General features: G+C 43.6%; 1 protein-coding gene and 1 long non-coding RNA gene across 2 annotated transcripts; one reads left to right on the forward strand and one right to left on the reverse strand.

Annotated features, from left to right (window-relative positions):
• The first annotated feature begins 2,966 nt into the window (after positions 1–2,966).
• On the forward strand, positions 2,967–11,841 carry LOC120021457. The gene is made up of 2 exons (XR_005472512.1): positions 2,967–3,168; positions 10,045–11,841. It is a non-coding gene; the product is annotated as an uncharacterized LOC120021457 (long non-coding RNA).
• On the reverse strand, positions 7,096–13,368 carry LOC120021455 (protein O-glucosyltransferase 3-like). Its single transcript, XM_038965230.1, has 8 exons — positions 13,020–13,368; positions 11,498–11,695; positions 10,830–11,113; positions 10,407–10,623; positions 10,113–10,309; positions 9,752–9,946; positions 7,836–7,940; positions 7,096–7,709 (listed from the first exon to the last, which is right to left on the reverse strand). Exons 1-8 carry the CDS (start codon positions 13,252–13,254, stop codon positions 7,566–7,568), a joined length of 1,575 nt encoding a protein of 524 aa, XP_038821158.1. The 5' UTR covers positions 13,255–13,368; the 3' UTR covers positions 7,096–7,565.
• Positions 13,369–18,671: the final 5,303 nt, after the last annotated feature.

The following is an 18,671-nucleotide window of genomic DNA, read 5'->3' on the forward strand; positions in this document are numbered from 1 at the left end:
TCGGCACAGTGACCAGTTCGCCGCGGCTCATAGAACGCGTCACTGCACACGCACTGAACATCTCTGGGGAGCTTTGTACACTCTCATCAGGAATCTCAACAACTGACGGCTTTATGGAAACTAGAGATGGAACCTCGACAGGCCATACACGATCACCAGCCAAGTTATTCCCAAGGATAACGTCGATACCCTCAATAGGCAACGAAGGACGCACCCCCACAACAACTTCACCCTTCACCAGCCCACAATCCAACATCAGTTTATGCAATGGAACTGACAGAGTGTTCAAACCTATTCCCCTAATTAGAACACTATTTCCTGAATCAGTCTCAGCAGAAAAGGGTAACACAGACTCCAACACAAATGATTCAGAGGCACCTGTGTCTCTCAGGATCTTCACTGGCACTAGGTCCTTTCTTCCTAACCTAGACACAAAACCTTCCATAATGAAAGGTAAATAGTTTGGATCAATATGGACTTTCACATGCTCCTGGGTCAGAGGCAATGAGTCATGAGTGAACTGATGTGGAACAGGCGCAGCTAACGCGGTAGGCTTAGATTTAGCGTAAGCACCCTTTGACCTGAGATGTGGACATTCGTTTTTCCAATGACCTGAATCGTGACAGTAGTGACACTCTTGCCCAAAGTTAGCTTTACCACGGGAGTCAGGCTCAACCCTAGTTGAATAGGACTCTGCCCATGAACCATAGTATCTCGGTGAGCGAAGCCCAAATCTATCCGAACGCCCCCACTCATTCCGAATACAGGGCTCTGCAAAGACACTTTTGTGAGTCAACACATACTCATCCGCCAAAACCGCAGCTTCAGCGACATTCTTTACTTTTCGTTCGTTAATATATGTGGCAATACGATCAGGGATTGTGTCCTTAAATTGCTCTAACATAATCAGATCACACAGCCCTTGGAGAGTCACAACTTCAGAGGTGGAACACCAGCGATTAAACTGTAAAGATAATTGTCGCGCAAACTCAACATGAGTCTGTTTATCATCCTTTTTTAAAGTTCTAAATCGTTGGCGGTAAGCCTCAGGGACCAATTCATACATTTGTAACACAGCCGTTTTAACCTTATCATAACTGGCACTGTCGTGTACACTAAGAGCTGAATATGCTTCCTGCGCTTTACCAGTCAGCACACACTGCAACATTAAGGTGCGGTCAGAATCATGCCAACTCCTAGCGTCAGCAACACGCTCAAACAACGAAAAGAATGTCTCAGGGTCCTTTTCATTAAACTGAGGCAATAACCGTAAGTTCCCAACAATATCAAATGTGTCCGGGGCACGACCAAAAGAGGAACGACCCCTAGGTAAATCTAGGTCACCTTCCCAGAACAAACTCTCCCCTGAAATCTTTCCTTCCCTAACCAACTCTATCCGTTCTTGTTGCAACTTGATTTTAGCATGCTCCATATCTAATTCCCTTTCATACTTTACACGATCATACTCTAGCTTCTCACGATCATGCTGCCGATCATACTCTAGCTTCTCACGATCATACTCTAGCTTCTCACGATCATGCTGCTGCTGTAACAGAAGCAGTTCTTTCTGCTGTTCAAAAAGAAGACTACTAGGACTAACCGATGGAATGGCCATTGTAACGTTACGGGGAGATGACTCCTCAGCAGAGGCTGGCCCAGTGGTAACTTCAAGAATACCACTCTCCATCAGATTGGCCTTCAATATCAACCTAATAGAATTCTTTAGACGTTTATCACTAATTTCAACCTTGTAGTATTCGGCGATTTTCAACAGCTGTTGAAACATGATACTCCTTTACATCTTATATAGCGGAAGTGAACAGCAAACCAGGTTTAAAAAACAAACAAATAAAGCAACACCTCACGGCACAACGCCTCTCCCCCATGTGACCTACTTGTGTGTATATACTGACTGTGTATATACCCACTTGTCACGAACCGGCTCAAAGCCCGTAACAAAAGGGAGACAACGTGGAGAAAAGGAGTAACAAAATATATATTTATTAACTAAAGTAACTAAGTATAATATACAATGGTGTGTGTAATCAGTAATGTGTAGTGTAAGTGAGTGTTTTGCATGCATGAATGTGATAATGCAGGGTGTTGAAAGATGCTAAAACAAACAACCAAAAAACCACCAAGAAACACAAACAAATCTATCAAGGTGTCTGCCTGGAGAGAGTCTCCCCATGAATGGGGAAGTGGTGTATTTATCCTGGGAGACACCGGGCCCAGGTGTCTCCCATGTAGCTGACGACCCTCCCAACTCCGCCCACCGACATCCTAATAAGGAAACACGAACAAAGAGAGAATACGGCAGACAGAGTGGGAGGGTCGTCACATTCCCCCCCCATAAAACCGGGGACCAACAAGGACCCCGGAACAACATACCAGCCTCTGCGTCCCAAATTGATGAGGGGTTACGTGCACACTTCCAATTTGCCCCAGCCAACCTCCTCCTCCCCAGACCTCAGCAACCTTTGCGCACGGGAAGCAATATTTAAGAGGAAAGAAGACTCCCCAGACCTCAGCAACCTTAGTGCATAGGAAGCAACATTTAAGAGGAAAGACTCCCCAGACCTCAGCAACCTTAGTGCATAGGAAGCAACATTTAAGAGGAAAGACTCCCCAGACCTTGTGTTTGGACTAAGGGTGCGTGGACTTTTATCTGTTCTCCAGGATGACTGGAAGTCTCCTGAGCCTCCTCAGTCCTTGTTATCGTATGTGTGTGATTTCCGGCGACGCCTGTACGCCGCTGGTGAAATGGCTAAAGAGAAGTTATCATCTTCACAGGAGAGGATGAAGGGCATATTTGATCGCCGAACTGAGCCTCGTCACTTTAGTCCGGGTGACCAGGTTCTTGCTCTGCTGCCAATTGTTGGTTCTCCTTTTCAAGCCAAGTTTCAAGGTCCATATACAGTGGTGCGCCAGTACACTGAGCAAATTATCTAGTTGCCACTCCAGAACGGAGGAAAGCACACCAGCTGTGCCATGTAAACTTGTTAAAACCCTATTATGCACGTTCCTCTGAGAATGAACAGTGGGAGTCTACAGAGGATGTTAAACCTGTTCTTTTGGCTGATACCGTTGTTTCCTTGGGTTTTTGTCATGCTAGATCTGTGCATGAGGAGGAAGATGTGCCTGGTCCTGACGATTGTATATTGCAGGGTAGGTTGAAAAATTCAGAGACAATGGATATTTTAGACAGTCTTCTCACTCACCTACCTGTTGATGGGAGGAAAGAGATGGTTGGTCTGATTCGGCGATTTCCAGGATTGTTTTCTGATACACCTACACGTACAAACTTAATAGAACATGATATTGACATTGGAGATGCTGACCCCATTCGTCAGCGGTTCTATAGAGTTTCTTCAGAGAAACTGCGTTGTCTGGATGCTGAGGTCAGGTACATGCTGGAGAGTAAGATGGCAGAGCCTTCTTTCTCCAGTTGGGCTTCTCCCTGTATCTTGGTCAGTAAACCGGATGGAACAAACCGATTTTGTACGGATTACCGTAAGGTAAACAGTGTCACAAAGCCAGATTCATTTCCTCTTCCTCGGATGGAGGACTGCGTTGATCAAGTCGGAGCAGCTAGGTTTGTGAGCAAATTTGACCTGTTAAAAGGCTATTGGCAGGTGCCACTGACGACTAGGGCACGTGAAATCTCTGCCTTTATTACACCCTTTGGTCTGTACTCGTATTCGGTTATGAGTTTTGGTCTGCGTAATGCACCTGCCACTTTTCAGCGACTTATGAACAGGGTTGTCGCCGGTCTGACCGGGTGCGCTGTTTATTTGGACGATGTAGTGATATATGCAGATACTTGGGAAGAACATCTGTCCCGTATTCAAGCCTTGTTCGAACGTCTGGCTGCGGGTCACCTCACGATCAATCTGGCTAAATGTGAGTTTGCTCAGGCGACCGTTACATACCTTGGAAAGGTGGTTGGGCAGGGTGAAGTGCGTCCTGTTCGGGCTAAAGTGGTAGCTATTGATGCTTTTCCACCACCAACTACTAAAAAGGAACTGATGCGTTTCTTGGGCATGATTGGTTATTACCGTAGTTTTTGTAATAACTTCTCTACTGTGGTCGCTCCCTTGACAGATATGCTGAAAGCAAAGGCTGTATACGTTTGGTCTACTCGTTGTCAACACGCTTTTGAAGATGCAAAGAGGTTGCTTACCTCAACTCCGGTGCTGGCTGCTCCTCGCGTGGATTTGTCATTTACCTTGCAGGTGGATGCTAGTCATGTGGGAGCAGGTGCAGTTTTGCTGCAAGCAGATGTGTCTGGGGTTGAGAGGCCTGTTAGTTTCTTTTCCAAAAAGTTTAACGATTATCAGTTGAACTACTCGGTTATTGAAAAGGAAGCGCTAGCACTCATCTGGGCGCTACAACACTTTGAAGTTTATGTCGGGTCTGGGGTAGTACCTATTGTGGTCTACACCGACCATAACCCTCTCACTTTTTTGAGGTCCATGATGTGTCCGAACCAGAGGATAATGAGATGGTGTTTATTTTTACAATCATTCCATCTCGATGTGCGGCACATCCGGGTGACTGAAAACGTGATTGCTGATGCGCTCTCTCGTGCGCCCTGTTCCTGAATGTTCGTATTGTCAGGTTCTGTTTTTCCTGTCTATTCCCTCCTGGTCTTGTGTTCTTCTTTCCTCTTAAAAGTTGCTTCCTATGCACTAAGGTTGCTGAGGTCTGGGGAGTCTTCTTTCCTCTTAAATATTGCTTCCCGTGCGCAAAGGTTGCTGAGGTCTGGGGAGGAAGGGGTTGGCTGGGGCAAATTGGAAGTGTGCACACGTAACCCCTCATCAATTTGGGACGCAGAGGCTGGTATGTTGTTCCGGGGTCCTTGTTGGTCCCCGGTTTTATGGGGGGGAATGTGACGACCCTCCCACTCTGTCTGCCGTATTCTCTCTTTGTTCTTGTTTCCTTATTAGGATGTCGGTGGGCGGAGTTGGGAGGGTCGTCAGCTACATGGGAAACACCTGGGCCCGGTGTCTCCCAGGATAAATACACCACTTCCCCATTCATGGAGGGGACTCTCTCCATGCAGACACCTTGATAGATTTGGTTGTGGCTTTTTGTGACTTTTTGGTTGTTTGCTTTAGCACCTTTCAACACACCGCATTATCACATTCATGCATGCCAAAACACTCACTTACACTACTGATTACTGATTACACACACCATTGTTAATTGCATTTAGGTTACTTTATTTAATAAATATATTTTGTTACTCCTTATCTCCACGTTGTCTCCCTTTTGTTACGGGCTTTGAGCCGGTTCGTGACAAGTACCTAATTAGTACCTAATTCTAACAATTCCTCTGATGGAAAGCGAATGAACTCATCTACAAAAGACGCCATAGTTACAACAAAAAAAAATTCTCACTCTTCCCCTCTGCTGAGCACACCAGACCACAACCCAAGAAATGACAATCACCCTGAGTACCACAGAAGAGAGATGAGATACGGAGCTTCCCCAAAACCTACATTAACTCAACCCTAGTCTTTGTGCGGATTTGCGGTGGGTATTTACGCACTGTAGCCCGCTGGCAAGGAAATAAACCCCCCAGCACGCTGGCAGATTCCACCAAGCCACGGATGTGCCCCCGAGACAACTGCTCAGTCCACAGACACCACACAAAAATAACAAACATTAACCATGCCCAACATATTCCAAAAAGGAAACACGTCGCTAAGCCTATCAGGGGTAAAAGGCTATAGCTCCAGGTAGCAAGTTCCACTACCCTACCCAAATCTCCCACTGAGGTACACAGCCGATTAGATTACTCACCTCAGACCAATGTCCCAACAGAAAGTAGAACAAGAGTTTCCAGGCTGGGCAGGGCCCTGGAAACTAACCAATGTACTCTCTCCAAAGCAGCACACAAACCAAACAACAAAGGCAACCAATACTGGGCCTATCAAACTCAAACAAAATATGCAAACCAAACACGTACCTCCACGTTCTCCCAAACCAATACGTTCAATTATCCCGGATGAGCCCCCACTTGTCATGAACTGGCTCAAAGCCCGTAACAAAAGGGAGACAACGTGGAGAAAAGGAGTAACAAAATATATATTTATTAACTAAAGTAACTAAGTATAATATACAATGGTGTGTGTAATCAGTAGTGTGAGTGTTTTGCATGCATGAATGTGATAATGCAAGGTGTTGAAAGATGGTAAAACAAACAACCAAAAAACCACCAAGAAACACAAACAAATCTATCAAGGTGTCTGCCTGGAGAGAGTCTCTCCATGAATGGGGAAGTGGTGTATTTATCCTGGGAGACACCGGGGTGGTGTATTTATCCTGGGAGACACCGGGCCCAGGTGTCTCCCATGTAGCTGACGACCCTTCCCAACTCCGCCCACCGACATCCTAATAAGGAAACAAGAACAAAGAGAGAATACGGCAGACAGAGTGGGAGGGTCGTCACACCTTGCTCTGCAAGGGCCGCGGCCTTTGTGGAGCGATGGGTAACGATGCTTCGTGGGTGACCGTTGTTGATGTGTGCAGAGGGTCCCTGGTTCGCGCCCGGGTCGGGGCGAGGGGACGTACTAAAGTAATACTGTTACATTGATGCTGTTGACCCGGATCACTGGTTGCTGCGGAAAAAGGAGGAGGTTGAAAGGGGGGTGAGTGTAACGGATGTGAAATGGTTAGCGGGTACGCGCTACTAGCGTTTCAATCAGTTACGTCACTTGTTCTGAAACCTAGAAGTAGCGTTGCACCTTGCTCTGCAAGAGCCGTGGCCTTTGTGGAGCGATGGGTAACGATGCTTCGTGGGTGACCGTTGTTGATGTGTGCAGAGGGTCCCTGGATTGCCCCTGTCTCGGGGCGAGTGGACGGCTTAAAGTTATACTGTTACATATAGTATATCATGCCAACAAATTGTTTTATATTGTCCCCATCCAAGGAATATCTATAGTAATGGACATTGCTGCCATGCTATGTTGTCTTAGGTTTCTCTTTATGTAGTGTTGTTTTGTCTCATTTGTCGTGATGTGATTTGTCCAATATTTTTATTTTAATCCCAGCCCCCATCCCTGTAGCGGGTCTTTTGGTAGGCCATCATTGTAAATAAGAATGTGTTTATAACTGACTTGCCTAGTTAATAAATAAAGGTTATATTAAATAAAAATAAATAACCAAGGCAAAGGACATGATCTTGGTCAATCAGGAGGTTAACAACATCAAAGGCAATCTAAGAAAATATAAAAAATATATACATTTTTATAAAAATGTAATCATGATGACCATCATACAATTACAAAATGCAGTACAAAATATCACAGAGGACAGTGAAAACAGTGGAAATAGATGTTTACATAATGGTCTTGTCAATAAAGCAGTCATATTCCAGGCTCAGCAAAGTGAGCTGTGACATGGTCCCTCTGGCTCAAACCAAATGGAATATTTCTCTATATGAATGTTGGAACATCCACTTAGCTAGCAGTCCTGATCACAGCAGTAATTCTTCCTTTAATAAGCACTTTCTGTATTGAAATAGCTAGGGTCTCTCCCCTTTCCTTTCAGTATTTTGATCAGAGTTCATCCTTTTTCCGGCTGGGATCATCTATTTGAGGCTCTCGCTGACAGCTGCAAAGGGCACTCTGGTCTGAAGGCTGGGGAACCAGCTCCATATCTGGATGTTGTGTCGGCCGGCTTGTCTGACGCTCAGAGTACATCTGTTATGACAAGAAAGAACTTCCTCAGCCGGGTTTCTTTTATCAATGATAAGAATGCTACCTTAATATATGAGCTGATTTAGCATTGGCAAGCATAGCATAAAAACACTCCCAGGAGGCAATTACCTGTAGCACACTATAATAGTAACAGTACAGTCTGTTCGGTTGTACCAGCTCTCTTACGATTGCCTGGCCTGCTTTAGCGATAGCCTGTGCTTCAGCATCATTCTCCTGCAGGGAAAATAAAGACATTACTATCTTAATCAAATATCCACAAAAAAAACAGCTAAATCCTAATGGTAAAAAAATGCATTCGCATTGCAAGCAGACAAACATACAAATGGTAGCAATGCATATTGACAAACATTGACATGCACTCCTTGGCATGTCCTTCCTTAACATGCACTTACTGCTTGGCATACGACGCAAGGCGTTACAGAGGGTAGTGCGTACGGCCCAGTACATCACTGGGGCTGAGCTCCCTGCCATCCAGGACCTCTATACCAAGCAGTGTCAGAGGAAGGCCCTAAAAATTGTCAAAGACTCCAGCCACCCAAGTCATACTGTTCTCGCTGCTACTGCATGCCAAGCAGTACTGATGCACCAAGTTTGGAACCAACAGGGCCCTGAACAGCTTCTACCCACCCCAAGCCATAAGACTGCTAAATAGTTAACCAAACCTATCTGCATTGACACCCTTTGCACTAACTCTTTTGACTCATCACATACGCTGCTACTACTGCTTATTATCTATCCTGTTGCCTAGTCACTTTACCCCTACCTACAGTGCATTCGGAAAGTATTCATACCCCTTGACTTTTTCCACATTTTGTTAAGTTAAAGCCTTATTCTTAAATTGACATTCAGAGAAGCCACTCCTTCGTTGTCTTGGCTGTGTGCTTAGGGTCATTGTCCTGCTGGAAGCTGAACCCTTCACCCCAGTCTGAAGTCCTGAGCACAGTGGAGCAGGTTTTTATCAAGGATCTCTCTGTACTTTGCTCCGTTCATCTTTCCCTCGATCCTGACCAGTCTCCAAGTCCCTGCCACTGAAAAACATCCCCACAGCATGATGCTGCCACCACCACCATGCTTCACCGTAGGGATGGTGCCTGGCTTCCTCCAGATGTTACGCTTGGCATTCAGGCCAAATAGTTCAATCTTGGTTTCATCAGACCAGATAATCTTGTATCTCATGGTCAGAGTCCTTTAGGTGCCTTTTGGCAAACTCCAAGCGGGCTGTCATGAGCCTTTTACTCAGAAGTGGCTTCCATCTGGCCACTCTACCATAAAGGCCTGATTGATGGAGTGCTGCAGAGATGGTTGTCCTTCTGGAAGGTTCTTCCATCTCCACAGAGGAACTCTAGAACTCTGTCAGAGTGGCCATTGGTTTCTGTTCAGTGACCAGACATTTTTTGGTACCCTTCCCCAGATCTGTGCCTCGACACAATCCTGTCTCAAGAGCTCTACGGACAATTCCATCAACCTCATGGCTTTGTTTTTGCTCTGACATGCACTGTCAACTGTGGCACCTTATATAGACAGGTGCCTTTCCAAATCATGTCCAATCAATTGAATTTACCACAGGTGGACTCCAATCAAGTTGTAGAAAATCTCAAGGATAATCAATGGAAACAGGATGCAACTGAGCTCAATTTCGAGTCTCAAAGCAAAGGGTCTGAATACGGTATGTTTTTTATTTTCAATACATTTGCAAAAATTTCTAAACTTTTTCGCTTTGTCATTATGGGGTATTGTGTGTAGATTGATGAGGGAAAACATTCATTTAATCAATTTTAGAATAAGGCTGTAAAGTAACAAAATGTGGAAAAAGTGAAGGGGTCTGAATACATTCCGAATTCACTGTATATTACCAAATGATCATTACTCATTGTGTATTTATTCCTCATGTTATCTTTCTATTATTTTTTCTCTCTGCATTGTTGGGAAGGGCCCGTAAGTAAGCATTTCACTATTAGTTTCCCCCATATTGTTTACGTAACAAGTGACAATTTTGGGGGGGATTTGACTCTCTCCCTTCTTACCTTAGCCCACTCAATCTTTTGGATGAGGTCAGAGAGACTCCTCTTCACAGGGATGTAGTGGGTGCCTGGCTTCAGATGGGTGTAGAAATGCTCATAATATGGTGAGATCTGCTTCAGCACCAAACTGTTCCCCAGCATTAGGTAAGGGAACCTGTAAGCTGCCACTGTGCCATCCACGTTCACCTGATACTTATACTATAAATGGGAGAGGGAACTCAAGGTGTCACAGTTCTGAATAAATAAATTAAATCAACAACGGCTAACATTTCTTTATCTTCTCACTTCTCACACAGGTAAAATCAGTTTTCAAATGGGAAACTGCTGGCTTTGGGTGATTGGAGTGTTCAGAATGTTCCCTCACCTTGAAGAAGTCAAAGAATCCAACAAGATTTGCTTTCCCCAGATCCTTCTCCCTTTCCCTGAAAAAGAACCAGCCAGTGATCCCGGCGTCTAGCAGCTCTGGGTTTTTCTTGGACAGAGTGACTAGGTGAAGGCGCTCTTCACGACTGTCCCGGCCACGGAAGAAGGCCTGTTCCGTTTTGTTGGCCCAAGGGGGACCTAGACACCAAGGAAACAGAATAAGGTTATTGTGAGTAATGAGGTGTAAGTAAGCAGAATGAGGTTAAGGGATAGTGTATGAGGTTATACATCTTACCTGTGTTGCCTTGGACTGACAGTAGGTCATTGGAAACGCCCCTCATGGTCTCCAGGGTTGAGTGAGTGATGTCGTAGGTGGGCAGGATGATGTCTCGGGTGTCTGTGGAGCCACACCAGGAGATGATTGGAACAGGCCCAGGATCGTCATCTGCTTTCCTTGTTTCCATTGGCCAGTCTCCCACATTGATGTAAAATTCCACATCAGGCAACCTCACCTTTCAATTCAAATTCAGAGACAAAGACAGGGGAGCTCAGTTTATGCAGAACAATGAACTAAACAATTATATTGAAAATACGGTATTAGGAGAGTTTCAGGCAAGGGACAAAGTATCACAAAACAGTTCAGAAAGGAACATGATCATACTTCTTGATGAAAGGACAGAGACCTGCACACAAAACCCCCCACAAAGCAACTCTTTACCTTCCTGGCTAGGGATAGTAACATCTCATCAGAGAACATCTTGAAGTCAGTGTATTTTCCCAGCGAGCGACGGTACACCTGGTTGTTGATGACAGCATAGTGAATGAGACCTCCTCTGTTGGAGAACCGGCGGGGAACTTCCTGTAGGAGGCGCTGCAGGTCAATGGAGGGGAAGGCATTGAAGTCCCTCTGGATCTGGGGTTCCTCAGCAGGACACTGCATAATGCTCTGCCAGGTGGGAACATCATGCTCTGGGCAGTCACAGTACTCATGATAGACTGGTCCTGAGTATATACAACCAAAGGGATGCATCATGTGGAAGCAGTGAGAATAGATAAAATTTACAACATACTGCCATCTACTCAAGTGTTTCCCAGCTCCAGTCCCCCCAACAGTACATATTTTTGTTATGGCCCTGGACAAGCACACCTGATTCTACTTGTCAACTAATCATCAAGCCCTTGACAAGTTAAATTAGGTATTTTTGTCTGGGGCTACAATAAAAATGTGTGCTGTTGGGGGTATTGGAGGATACACTGATCTAGCCTATATTATTCATACAGGCGTACTCTGATGAGGAGTTCACTTGTAATTTCTGTCAAATGATCACATTAATCTGCTTTCATTGAAATAATCTGTGAAAGTTAGCCATTGACTGATATAGGTACCTTGTAGGGTGTAAGGTGACTTTGCAACGTGACTGTCTCTGTAGAGTACTTCGACCTTCAGTCCCTTGAGGATACTGCCATACAGACGGTACCTCATCAGAAAAGAACCATCTCCTCTGTCCAGGGGGAGGGGGACGTGGATGCGGACATGCTCCTTCTGTGAGAGTGAGACAATCTTCACTCTGAATGAGTCTTTACCTACATGTAAAGAGAAATAAAATGAGTTAGATGGATCACCTCTATAATGGAAACAATAATGTAACCATAGGGTCAATTGGAGATGGAGTAATTTTCAGTCTGCAAAGACTAAGCTAACTAGGGGAATAAAAGGGTCCCCAATCATGGACACTGTTTAAGAGTTTGATTTTGTGCAGCAATAAAATATTGGCTAGAGCAACAAAAACATGTATTACCAAATTACCAAAGATGACAAACTCCCCATTGTATATGAGATCTCAATTGATATTGGGGTAAAATGCCTTAAAAAGGATGGGTTGCTAAAAAGTTTCCCAAAAGAGAACTTTGATAAGGGATAAACATCCAACAGATATGAAATAATTGGGTGCGTTCGACCGGATCACTTTTGTCAAGTCGGTGACTATCGTTGGTCACAGCCTTTCAAAGTGTGTTGCATTCTGGGATAAAAATTGTCTGACTTGCGTCTACATGTCCACTGCTTACTTACAAGCCATTAACCAACAATGCAGTTTTAAGAAAAATAAGTATAAGTAAAAAACAGATCAGTTAAAACATTTTTAAAACAAATAATTAAAGAGCAGCAGTAAAATAACAGTAGAGAGGCTATATACAGGGGGCACCGGTTAGTTGAGGTAATATGTACATGTAGGTTGAGTTAAAGTGACTATGCACTGCATGAACCTTACAAAAATCATGAGATCAAAGGTCATGAAGTTGACTTCAAATTTCTGCAGTTGCTCTTCACCAATTTCATCCTGCAGCCATCACCTGCATTGTGGGAGGCGCTATTGTCAAGCAATCATTAGGGTGTTTTTACTTGACCCACGCGAAAGAAACAGAAACCAATTTGCTACAATTCATGAGTAGCCTAGAGAGAATGAGGCTACATGTGATTGAGGCTCTCCCTCACTAATTGATTGTACACATGTGATTCCAGGTTGCGAGTGTGTGATATTGGTGTTGGATAAATGTTTTTTTCGACATAAAGAAAACATTTTTATAAACAATGGCATATAAACAACGCTGCCATAAACAATGACAACACTGCATTTCTTGGGGCGGCAGGTAGCCTAGTGGTTGGAGCGTTGGGCCAGTGACCGAAAGGTTGCTAGATTGAATCCCAAGGTAAAAATCTGGTTTAAAAATAAGAATTTGTTCTTAACTGACTTTCCTAGTTAAATAAAATATTGATCTGAGCCTTGCTTTGGAAAACCACATTACTTTCGGCTGTCGCAGATGCACCTCCCCCGACGTCACTCAACTTTCGTCTTCAGTCGGTTGCGCCCATTGATTTGAGGTAATTCTGCAGTTTATCAACACTTACCTGGAGAGAGGGAGAAGTTTTTCCCAGCTGAGTTGACAGCCTGGATGATGAAGTATCGGACGGGCAAAACGACTTTTGGGTCGAGCCCTGGACCCCAAACAAGACATTTTTCAGGACCGACTTCACTAGCTTGACAACACGGAAAGTCACTACAACATGTGGATAATATTAAAACTATACAAACTAACGGAAATAAACTCCGTATAGGGTTGAGTAGATTATCTTTACGCGTCATAGTTAATTTCTAAAAGTAGACTAGCAAACTAATATATATTTTTAGGGTACCAATTATGCAGGCAGCATCTTGTCTTCAGAAAAGGGTGGAGATCGGGGGGTGAAGTTTTGATTTGGCGGAGTGTGATTGGACGATGTATGGACTCGTGGGTATTGAGGAATTTTGATGAAATACGCACAGGAAAAAGCATTTGTTTACACAGACCAATTATCGATTGGATATTACAGAAGAATACCGTATATTACACGCTTTTAATTAAACAAGATTCCTTTAATGTCACTCGAACTTTTTTCCAGACTGTGAATGTACCATGAAAATATCCTCGGTGTAGTCCACTGGGATCCATACTTTAGTTCCGCTTACGCAAAGCAACAGTACATAGGCTTAACAAAAAATATACATTATTAAATTATTTAAACAAAAATATTAACTGTGCTTATATGTGCAACGCAGGGCTCTACGGTGCGAGCATTTTACTCGCATATGCGCTTAAACATCTAGCTGTGCGACCTGGAATTTTTATTTAGGAGCACCAGTGAAACTAGAAAAATGTAAGATTCTAGTTTTATTACCTCAAATATTTTTCATTGTGCTCTTCAATTTATTTGTGTTTGCAAACATTTTTCAACTTGTAAAAAAGCATAGAGCCCTGCAACAGTAGAGATGTGATTAAGTTGCCTAAAATATGAATTCAATTAATGCACAGATTTAGGCACGTTTTAGTCATGTTTTTCAACAATACAGAGGCCTGTAAGAAATTATTTTCACTAAAACGTGAATTGCTAAATAAAAATATTTGCACAATGTTACTCAAAACATCCCCCCTTTGCTAGAGTATTGACTCTTTCTCCCAATCACCACTGCTCAAGTAGTACCCTCCATCTGTAGTGGTATCTGAGTCATACTCCTCAAAGTCTGACAAACTGGACCTGTGACGTCTGATCAATAATAAGTGAATTTGAAATCTCTGTGGGCAAAATTGATGACTCATTGAACCGTAGAGGCCGGGGCAATGTCAGGCTCTTAGAGCTTAGGATGCGGTCTGTTCTATTTCGACTAACATAGGTTCTCTGGCTCAGTATGCAAGAAAAAGCTCTGGAAAGGGTCCTGTGTGAGCGACTAAGGTCCCCTGGCCCTCTGATATCCTCCAGACTCCTTATGTCCCTTGTGGAGTTCATACCAGTTCCTGTGGAGATGCGCCTGTTTTTTTATGTTTGGTTTGAGTAAATGTTGTTGACAGAGATGGAGCGGCCATGTTTCAGGCCCAAATCTGTAGTGGTTGGGTTAGGGTTAGGGTTAAAATGCTAATTAATTACTTAAAAATCATACAATGTGATTTTCTGGATTTTTGCTTTAGATTCCGTCTCTCACAGTTGAAGTGTACCTATGATAAAAATTACAGAACTCTACTAGTTAATATTGCCTGCTAACATTAATTTTTTGAACTACCTATGCAGGTTTAAAAATATATACTTGTGTATTGATTTTAAGAAAGGCATTGATGTTTATGGTTAGGTACATTATTGCAATGATTGTGGTTTTTTTGCGAATGCGCTTTTGTTAAATCATCACCCGTTTGGCGAAGCTGAAGTAGGCTGTGATTGATGATAAATTAACAGGCACCGCATTGATTATATGCAACGCAGAACAAGCTAGTTAACCTAGTAATATCATCAACCATGTGTAGTTAACTAGTGATTATGTGAAGATTGTTTTTTTATAAGATAAGTTTAATGCTAGCAGCAACTTACTTTGGCTCCTTGCAGCCACAAGGTCCTTTTGATGCTGCACTCGCGTAACATGTGGTCAGCCTGCCACGCAGTCTCCTCGTGGATTGCAATGTAATCGGCGTCCAAAAAGGCAGATTACCGATTGTTATGAAAACTTGAAATCGGCCTTAATTAATCGTCCATGCCGATTAATCGGTTGACCTCTAGTAGAGACAACAATACATCACGCGAAGCAGACACAACTGTGAGTAAGAGTGTCCATGATTGAGTCTTTGAATGAAGAGATGGAGACAAAACGGTCCAGTTTGAGTGTTTTTTGCAGCTCGTTCCAGTCGCTAGCTGCAGCGAACTGAAAAGAGGAGTGACCCAGGGATGTGTGTGCTTTGGGGACTTTTAACAGAACATGACTGGCAGAACGGGTGTTGTATGTGGAGGATGAGAGCTGCAGTACAGTAGGTATCTCAGATAGGGGGGAGTGAGGCCTAAGATAGTTTTATAAATAAGCATCAACCAGTGCGAAGGGTATACAGAGATGACCAGTTTACAGAGGAGTATAGAGTGCAGTGATGTGTCCTATAAGGAGCATTGGTGGCAAATCTGACGGCCGAATGGTAAAGAACATCTAGCCACTCGAGAGCACCCTCACCTGCTGATCTATAAATTACGTCTCCATAATCTAGCATGAGTAGGATGGTCATCTGAATCAGGGTTAGTTTGGCAGCTGGGGTGAAAGAGGAGTGATTACGATAGTGGAAACCAAGTCTAGATTTAACTTTAGCCTGCAGCTTTGATATGTGCTGAGAGAAGGACAGTGTACCGTCTAGCCATAATCCCAAGTACTTGTATGAGTCGACTACCTCAAGCTCTAAACCCTCAGAGGTAGTAATTACACAGGTGGGGAGAGGGTCATTCGTCTTACCAAACCACATGACCTTTGTTTTAGAGGTGTTCAGAACAAGGTCAAGGGCAGAGAAAGCTTGTTGGACACTAAGAAAGCTTTGTTGCAGAGCATTTAACACAAAAAGTGTTGCTTTTTGAAAGCTCCTATGCTGCTCATTTTAGGAGTGAAAATTCATCAGAGCCCAAAAGTTTGTCCTACGGCTATCAGAGACACTAGATTAGACTACCATATACAGTAATTGGATTACATTTTATTGATCAAAAATAAATGTTTTTGATATGATTACTGTAGAAAAATTACAACTCCAGATGTACAGTCGTGGCCAAAAGTTTTGAGCATGATACAAATATTATATATTTTCACAAAGTTTGCTGCTTCAGTGTCTTTAGATATTTTTGTCAAAAGTATAATTACAAGCATTTCATAAGTGTCAAAGCTTTTATTGACAATTACATGAAGTTGATGCAAAGAGTCCATATTTGCAGTATTGACCCTTCTTTTTCAAGACCTCTGCAATCCGCTCTGGCATGCTGTCAATTAACTTCTGGGCCACATCCTGACTGATGGCAGCCCATTCTTGCATAATCAATGCTTGGAATTTGTCCGAATTTGTGGTTTTTTGTTTGTCCACCCGCCTCTTGAGGATTGACCACAAGTTCTCAATGGGATTAAGGTCTGGGGAGTTTCCTGGCCAAGGACCCAAAATATCAATGTTTTGTTCCCCGAGCCACTTAGTTATCACTTTTGACAAGGTGCTCCATCATGCTGGAAAAGGCATTGTTCGTCACCAAACTGTTCCTGGAGGGTTGGGAGAAGTTGCTCTCGGAGGATGTGTTGGTACCATTCTTTATTCATGGCTGTGTTCTTAGGCAAAATTGTGAGTGGGCCCACTCCCTTGGCTGAGAAGCAACCACACACATGAATGGTCTCAGGATGCTTTACTGTTGGCATGACACAGGACTGATGGTAGCGCTCACCTTGTCTTCTCTTCTCACTGTGCGTGCAGATGCACTCACACATGCCTGCTGCCATTCCTGAGCAAGCTCTGTACTGGTGGTACCCCGATCCCGCAGCTGAATCAACTTTAGGAGACGATCCTGGCGCTTGCTAGACTTTCTTGGGCGCACTGAAGCCTTCTTCACGACAATTGAACCGCTCTCCTTGAAGTTCTTGATGATCCGATAAATGGTTGATTTAGGTGCAATCTTACAATATCCTTGCCTGTGAAGCCCTTTTTGTGCAAAGCAATGATGACGGCATGTGTTTCCTTGCAGGTAACCATGATTGACAGAGGAAGAACCATGATTCCAAGTACCACCCTCCGTTTGAAGCTTCCAGTCTGTTATTCGAACTCAATCAGCATGACAGCGTGATCTCCAGCCAAGTCATTTACTCATCTGCCGTCCTGCATACACGTGTTCATATTTTCCACCTGTGGCCTGCATCGCAATCAAAGTTGTTTTCGTTACCAATAATAACTTTGGAAATGTGTGCGTTTCTATCAAAGTGCCTTATTACGTTATAATAGTTTCTGCATGTCGTGTTAGGTCGTTTCCACTGTAGCATCATGTTTTTGTGTATATTCCTTATAACCGCGGACACGCGATGTAACGTTACTCATTTCATAACATTTATGGTGTTATACTCAACGCTTAGGTATCTAGCTACATTCTTCTATTAGCTCTGGAAAACAATGTTAATTGCGTCAGGGAAGTATTAGCATGTGTTGTATTTTGAAGCTACCCTGGCTTTATGACTCAAGTGGCACAGCGTCTCAGTGCTAGAGGCGTCACTACAGACACCCATCTTCAAATCCAGACTGCGTTTCTATCAAAGTAAGTGCCTAATTACGTTATAATAGTTTGTGTCGTGTTATACCGTTTTTCTACTGTAGCTCACTGTGTGTATGGAGCATAATATATTTGTGTATATTCCTTATAACCGCGGACACGCTAGGTAACGTTACTCATGTTACTCACCTTTTATGGTGTTATATTCAATCGTGCTTATGTAGCTAGTTACATTATTCTATTAGCTCTGTAAAACAATGCTAAATGCGTCAGAAGTATTGGCATGTTGTATTTTGACGCTACCCTGGAAAAATATCTTATACCACTTGGTCGTTTTCTGAGTGCATTCCACAAAGCTGTCTATCATGTCAGCCTTATCCACTGCCCCCATGTTGAGGTTATAGTCAAGCACGCAGTCTGGTTTGATGTTTCTCTGTCTGGTTTGTTTCTCTCTCCCGTCAGGTGGTCCACCTTCCCTGTGGCCGACATGGTTGCTGTATGGACAGTGGAGAGGACATGGACGTCTCGTTTGTCATGGCACTTTACTGCCAGCTGTTAACATTTCTTGTTTTGTATAACGGGTCATTTAGGATGGTAGTAGCGTTGTTGATGAAATGCAGTCATAGCAGCAGAACTAGAAAGCAGTCTTGGGAAAAGAGGGTGGCAAAGAAGGGAGTTGCAAAAATGGGATCTCTGCTTCAGTATTCTCTTAGGGAGTTATTTTTTACTGTCACCAGGAATGTATACATTTCACTAATTGTGGTTGTCCCCCCCACTCCTTGCTCTCTCTTATCCTGTAGCTCCAAGGCATAGCGATTGGTCTCTACTATGTCTACCACCAGCTCCTCTGTCAGAAACAACTTGAAGCACTCTGCCTCAGATGGAAATGGCAAGGGGCGTTGCACTCCAGACTGGGACTCATCAACACAATCAGCAGGGCCAGGAGGGGTGAAATGGCTGGCAGCCTTCCAGCTACCATAGAACTCCTGTACTTCA

The sequence above is a fragment of the Salvelinus namaycush genome, chromosome 26, assembly GCF_016432855.1.
Source record: "Salvelinus namaycush isolate Seneca chromosome 26, SaNama_1.0, whole genome shotgun sequence".
In the NCBI taxonomy this organism is placed as follows: Eukaryota; Metazoa; Chordata; class Actinopteri; order Salmoniformes; family Salmonidae; genus Salvelinus; species Salvelinus namaycush.

Bases quoted from the DNA above. Each gene is read 5' to 3' on its own strand.
- LOC120021455 (XM_038965230.1), bottom strand. From the start codon at position 13,254: ATGACGCGTAAAGATAATCTACTCAACCCTATACGGAGTTTATTTCCG. The intron at 11,114-11,497 runs GTACCTATATCA...GTATATACTCAG, and splicing joins GTCACCTTACACCCTACAAG to GACCAGTCTATCATGAGTAC. The intron at 7,941-9,751 runs GTAAGAAGGGAG...TTTTCCCTGCAG, and splicing joins AAAAGATTGAGTGGGCTAAG to GAGAATGATGCTGAAGCACA.